Source organism: Marmota flaviventris, chromosome 3, assembly GCF_047511675.1.
Source record: "Marmota flaviventris isolate mMarFla1 chromosome 3, mMarFla1.hap1, whole genome shotgun sequence".
In the NCBI taxonomy this organism is placed as follows: Eukaryota; Metazoa; Chordata; class Mammalia; order Rodentia; family Sciuridae; genus Marmota; species Marmota flaviventris.
Genome location: NC_092500.1, coordinates 42,407,598 through 42,414,415, shown reverse-complemented (window position 1 = coordinate 42,414,415; position 6,818 = coordinate 42,407,598). Strand labels below are relative to the sequence as shown.

General features: G+C 43.8%; 1 protein-coding gene across 1 annotated transcript; it reads right to left on the bottom strand.

The window, feature by feature from the left end:
* Positions 1-466: 466 nt before the first annotated feature.
* On the bottom strand, positions 467-6,402 carry Phlda1 (pleckstrin homology like domain family A member 1). The gene is made up of 2 exons (XM_027929167.2): positions 5,149-6,402; positions 467-4,745 (listed from the first exon to the last, which is right to left on the bottom strand). The coding sequence occupies exon 1, from the start codon at positions 6,378-6,380 to the stop codon at positions 5,175-5,177; it is 1,206 nt and encodes a 401-aa protein (XP_027784968.2). The 5' UTR covers positions 6,381-6,402; the 3' UTR covers positions 467-4,745; positions 5,149-5,174.
* Between the last annotated feature and the right edge of the window lie 416 nt (positions 6,403-6,818).

The following is a 6,818-nucleotide window of genomic DNA, read 5'->3' as shown; positions in this document are numbered from 1 at the left end:
GGCATTTAATGAATGCCAATAGAGATTGTGAGAATAAAGTGATGCTGTTTTTCTTTAGGGAATGAAGTCCCTCTTCTACTTTCAACACAAAACAGGAAGCTTTATAGATGCCAGTTTGAAGGATGATTCTCCTATTGTCAAAGACTTAACTCCCCAAAGATGTAAGGTTCAAGAGAAAATTGTGTTCAAGTTGATTCATTACGGATCTTGTCTCATCCTCTGGGAAGTATGGGAAATTCAACTCAAATTCATTAACAGTCAAAAATTAATTTCAACAAAAGATAGGTGAACTTTTATATTCAAAAAAATCCCAATTAGTTAAAAAAATAATTTCTAACTTCAAAAGATCTTTTTCTTCCCAGAATGACCATGACCTTTATGACAGTCAAGCCCTCTAGAACCTTTGTCCAATAGGAACAAGTTTAGTTCCCAGGGAACCAGGCCTTTAAAAGGTCCACAGGCCAGCTGACTGAATAGATGCTTTATTTGAAATGGAATGCATTTTGATAATATGAAAAATAAATCACATCTCTTCAAAATCACTTGAGACACATTTACACAAATTCCAACCACACTATTAAGTTTGCAGTGTGACAGTTTGTAAAACATTTGGTACATGGTAGTACTTGCTTTCCAGAAGCTATTGTTCATGTGTTCTGAAACTTGGAGTAGAAAACTGACAGCTGATGGTGGAATGTAACAAAGACTTTTATCTTTCTTGGAAAACATGCTTCTCCATTGTCCAATCACCAGCAAGCCAGCTTCAGAGCACTGGGGAGTTGTATGCAAATACTTCTAATGACTAGGAGTCCTTCTGTTTCCTTCATTGTACAAGAATGCACCACCCTACCTGGTTTTTTCTTTTTTTATTGTCTTTGTGGTGCTTGGGATGGAACCCACTGCCTTGCTAGACAAGTGTTTTACTGCTGAGCAACAGCCCCAGCCTCAAGTATGCCCTAAGAAAACTCCGATGGATCCTACTCCATTTGGCAAATATCCTAACAACAAAGTCACAGATCACTTTGTCACCCAATCCCCCATAACTGGATTGGATATTTAACATTGCAGATCCAAAACATCACCCTTCAGAACTGTGTCAAGAATTTTTAGAAAAGAGTTCCTAAAACCTATTCAACATATTTTCACAATTAAAACATTTTAGGTTGCTTTAGGTTAACAGGTGTATTTCTCTAGAAGGAATCACACTGATAGCTGCAATATCATGATACATAATTTCCAAGTTTTAAATTTAGTCTGCTGATGGTATGTATTGATAAAGCAAAAATGAATTAGGTTTTCTCTCTCTCTCACACACACACACACATTCTCACACACACACATACACGCACAAAGCAACTGCTTGCAGACCTCTCCTCATCCCACAAAGTTCTATGTTCGTGGAATTGCTGCGTGCTTGCTCAAGTCTTAGACCCTTCTAAGCCTGCTACTATCATACGGTTAACACCTGCAGCTAAATGATACCACATCACTTTCTGGGGAGGAGGCAGAAAACAAATGATGTATTTGAACAGGCAGAAAAGTTGTTTAGTGTTAGGGCATTTTTAGAGAAACACAGAGCACTTCATGTATGAGAGCAAAAAATAAAATGGATTTTTCAACTTAAGCCAGACTTCATAAGAGTATTTACACATAAGGAGAGCTCCTTTAAGCAATACATAGAGTTTCGGTTTTTCTTTTTCTTTTTTTTTTTTTCTTGCCATCATTAGAAGTGAAATGATACAAGTTGGCTTGACTCATACATGATTAGAGAATCTCAGCTTGCTCAATGAGGAAAAATGTTCATTTTGAAAAGGCTCTTTTATAGATGTTTATTCACTGACCTCAACACTCCCTGTAGGGCATAGGCAGATCTAAGAGGATTTCTGCTAAGAAAGAATGAAGGAGCTTCATGATGCTTAGCCTGTCCCTGAATTTGTTGTTCTCAGGGAACTTGAGAGCTAGTGAAGGAAGCACTCAGCGAGGCAAGAGAAACCACCTCCTGGGTGCTGAGGAGTTACATATTTTTCTTCTTTTTTCAATCATTTGTCCCTACAAATGGTAACTAGCTGCATTGTAGGCTGGGTGCCAATAAGAGTTCAAGGACAAAAGTTCAATTTCCAGATGGGACACTACTTTTTTAACTTTTCACATTTGATGTTTGTGTTTGAGAGGGTGGTTCTATTGGACCTGCCCTTTTGTTCTTTTTCTTGGGTTAGTTGAAAGTATTTTTTTGAATCTTTTCCCATGAAGCTGACTTGTCAGGCTTCACAGTACCATAGGTGGTTTGTATCATTTCCTTCCAGGTAGGACAGAGCCACTGAGATATCAAATGATGTATATTTATATTTTTGTTTAGTTTTGTTGAACATGCATGTTATTTTGCTCTGGAAAAATTATTAAGCCAGAAGAGTTTCAAAGTGTTAAAACAATAAAAACCATCCTACTTCTGCTAGTTTCTGAAATTTCACAGTTAAATGCTAAGAGGGATTGATTCTAACTAGACTGCCATAGTGATGGTCAAGTCAATATAAATCTCACAGTAGACCAAGGGACAAGGGCTATGGAAGAACAAGAAACCATGATTCTGGCAGTACCACTAAGAGCCATGGCCATTGTAGGGGGAAAACTGGAGCAGCCAAGAGAAAACTGGAGCATATTTTTTTCAACAATGAGATTATCTAGCTCTGTACATAAGCTAACAACATACAAATGCCTTTTAAAAAAACCTACATCAATCTTAATTTTCAAAGTATTTGGTACAAATGTTTATAACACAATTATTTAGAAGAAAAATCCTCCATTTGAAACAGAGCTGTGGATTAATTGGGGTTATTATGATCTACATGTATTAAAACTACAGTATTATTAGGCATTTCCTAAGTCAGATCAAACTGAATTTAAGAAATCTTTTGACCTTGTCTCTCTGAGCTGTCCCATATACCTATAATGTCTTTAAATCTTGACAGTACATTTTTACAACTTCAACCTAAACAGCCCCTAGAAGTGGGAGTTCACTTATGTTTTGTTTTGTGCTATTTGTATAAGTTTTAATTTTCCCCTGTAACTTCTTGGGTAAGAGTTATTATCTCAAAGTTGCATCATTTAAAATTCATTGAAATTCCTTTCTAAATAGAAGGAGAATAAAGACATCTTCAGCATACAATTCTATTTTCATTTCTTGACTGTATAGTTTAGCAGTGGTCTACAATGACCATTCCAATTTAAATGCTGGAAAAATACTGACCAAGACACTGTGAAAAAGACACTGGAAAACAGAGACCCATTTTGAAAGCCATGCAGATAGGAAGTGATTTTTAGCCCCAAGAGGATTTGGTACCATCTACGGCTCTTTCTAAGTAGCATCTGCCCTGGTGGATTCTGACCATCCTTTTGATTTAACACAGAAGGAGGTTTGTTCTACCTTTAAAAGCACATCCTCTCTCCCCCACCCCTCCTCAGACTCCTAAACAAATGGCTGCTAAAACAAGACTGGGGTTGTTTTCTTACTGAAATCCATTGTTTATCCAGTCCTTCCTTTTTCAATTCTGAGTTTAGCTAACCTAAGAAAACATATAACTTCTCTAATTTCTCACAGAACAATAAAAACAGTTGGTTCTTCTAATCAACATTATTTTCTGTATGAAAATAAAAAAAATATGACTTCTAGTCCTTTGATATATTTACAAACTATATTTTAAACTATGAGATTCTTAGTGTGCTTGTAGAACAAACTGAAAGGATAAGAAAATGTGGTTCAATTCAAGTGTGCAAAGCTCTTGGTGAAGGGTACTTCAGTATGGACAGGAGCACAAATACTTTTAAACAAGTTGAATGATCCCCCCCACACACACCCGCCCAACCACACTACATTTTCTAACTGAAACATCTAATGCATTCATATTCAGAAAGCACAATTAAAAGGACTGTTTTTGTTTTGCTTTTTTGGTGCTGGAGATTGAACTCAGAGCCTGGCACTCTACCACTGAGTACACCCTCCAACCCTCAAAAAGAACCCTTATTAAACCTTCACACACAGATTATATAAGCTCCTACAGCGGACCCAGCCCTACCACATATTTAAGACATGACCATTCTGCCATCAATTAGGTTATGTTCTAGATATTTTGAAATCAGATGTCATTACTACTGATTTCCGAAAGCATTATCTTGATCATTAGATTTTCATAATTACACAATTCTGAGCTCTTAGCTTTTTAAAAAATTCTGTTCTACATATACTATATGTCTAAGGAAGAAACCTCAAAAAAAAAAAGTAATATCAGAGTTTAATTTCAACAATGAAAGTGTCAGACCTCCTGAAAATGCCCTGGGAATATTGACTGTATTCTTAATGTTTTCCTCTCCACCATCCTTTTTATCTTTTCTAAGATTAGAACTTACTAGGGAATAGGTTTTTGGGAAAATGACCTACATTCAGAAATGTCTTAGAGCAAGTATTTAAAAAAACTAATAAATAACCATAAACCAAAATACATTAAAATAAAATTACAGTACATCATAGCTTCTAGACGGTCCACTAAATTAGAAAATCCTTTCAAAGGTTCATAAATAAAAATCGATCCCTGCGTTGTGATGAAGAATATGCAGAAAACTAAGAGGAACTGCAAGTTATCAGGTGATGTCCAAACTACTTGGTCTGGTGCAGGGCGGGGAGACTGTTTTGTTTTTGATCCAAGTGAAGACAATAGAAATCTGCTTGTCCCACTTCCTCAAGTCCTCAAAACCTGGAAAGAAATGACACCGAATGAAGTATGTTGCTCAGAATTCTTCAAGACCCAGTTTTCTTCAGGTAAGTCCAGGGGACAAAGCATACTCAGAAAGATAATCAGATCGCTCCCAGAGTGCCAGACACACAGTTGACACTGGAGCGCACACCACCCAAGGAGGAGTCAGGTTGGGCATGGAGGCGGTCTGCCTGCCTCCCTGCCTGGCCTGAACAACCCCCACCCCCCAATCCTCCCCTCTCTGCCGGGCCATTCCTGGATCCAGCTTAATGTCTTCTTTCCATCTCCCCCAAAACTTGGAATTATTTCTCATTTTCCCACCTAACAGCCAAACCTGTGAACAAGTTCCTCTCAACACCCCCGAGATCCCACTCTTCTGTGGCCCAAGTTGCGAAGACCTTACCTTGTCTGGCCCAAGTACTGCCCCCTTCAGGCAGAGTTGGAGGTGCTGCGGAGAAGCCGGTGGCCGAGTGGCTGCGAGTGCTGTTGCGAGTGCTGTTGCGGGTGCGTTTGTTGGTGCGGATGTTGTAGTTGGTGAGGATGAGGGTGCGGGTGTGGGTGCTGATGAGGATGCGAGTATGGATGAAGCTGCTGAGGCTTGGGTTGGGGCTGAGACTGGAGTTGGAGTTGGGGTTGGGGTTGGGGTAGGGGTAGGGGTTGAGGTTGGGGTTGGGGATGGGGCTGGGGCTGGAGCTGGGGCTGGGATTGAGGCTGGGGCTGAATCTGCGGCTGCGGAGGTTGCTGCTGGACCAGGTGCTGCTGCTTCTGCCGCGTGGACTTGACCGCCAGGATGGCCTGACGATTCTTGTACTGCACCATCTGCAGAGTGATCTCGGCGTTCCAACCTTGGTCCTGCGGGCACCGAAAGTCAATCTCCTTGCCCTCTGCCATCACCACAGTGAAATACATATACTTGCCCTTGCGCTCCACGCAGTCTACGGTCTTCATGTTGGAAAAGTGCAATTCCTTGAGCTTGACCGGGGGCTCAAGGCTGGCGACAGCGGGGCCACTGGGTTGCGACGGCTCAGCCGTCCCCTGCCCGGGCTGTTGCTGCTGCTGTTGCTGTTGGTGTTGCAGCTGCTTGGGCGGGATAAGTAGCAGCCCCTCCTCAGTGAGGATGCAGCACTTTTTCTTCCAGAGCTGCAGCAACCCGTCGCTGCGCTTCTCCAGTACGCCCTCCTTTAGTGCCTTGCAACCGCTGCTCTCCAGCATCCTCCCGGCATAAGGGGGGCCACCGCTTGGCTCGGCCTCTCCTCTTCCTGCCGCCCGGGCTGGGGGCAGCAGTAGCAGCCGCGCGCCGTCCTCGCCCCAACGGCTCCCACGGCCGCCTGCCCGGAGCGCGCAGAGGAGGCTAACACGTAGGAGGCAGAGCGGTGGTGGCGGTTCTGAGTCCCGGCAAAACGGCAACCGCGTCCTGATACGCCACAAGGTCCTGGAGCTGCGAGCTGCCTGGCTTTTGCCGTCCTCTTGCGAGCGCTCACTGAAGGGCACTGGCCGGGCCCCCTCGCGGCGCTTTTGAATGGGCCATCCTCCCCACCCCCGAGTGACACCCAGCGGAAAAGGCGGCTCCTGGCACCCGCACCGCGGGGGAAAGCCCAGCTCCGAGAGGCGCTCGGCTGCCGGCGCACGCCTCATTAACTTGGGGCCTTCCCAAAGCCGGCCGCGAACACGCCCCCTGCTTCCCTTGCTCCGCCTCTCGACACCCACTTGCTTCAGTGCTTCCTCGCCTGGAAGGCAGCACGAGCCCGAGCCCCGGAAACTCCTCTACTCCGCCCTAGGCGCCCCAGCTGCCTAGCGACTGATGCCAACGCCCAAATTGCGCTGAAAGGCCATCCCCTCTGTCCCGCCTTTCCCTGGCCCACGGGTCCCTCTGCTAACAGCCTCAGAAAGTGAGGATGTGGCGGCGAAGGCGGGTAACAGCTACCAAGCAGTGCCGGGAATACAAAGCCCTCTACCCTGGGGAACCAGCCCTAGGGTTTAGCGCCTCTGAGATCCCGCAGAACCAGTTTCTTGGTGAGGAGCAGGGAGACTGAAAACAAAACTGACCCTAACACACCGCGAAGTATTTCCGAA

What these genes read in the sequence shown, in the direction of transcription:
- Phlda1 (XM_027929167.2), bottom strand. Translation starts at nt 6,380, where the DNA reads ATGAGGCGTGCGCCGGCAGCCGAGCGCCTCTCGGAGCTGGGCTTTCCC.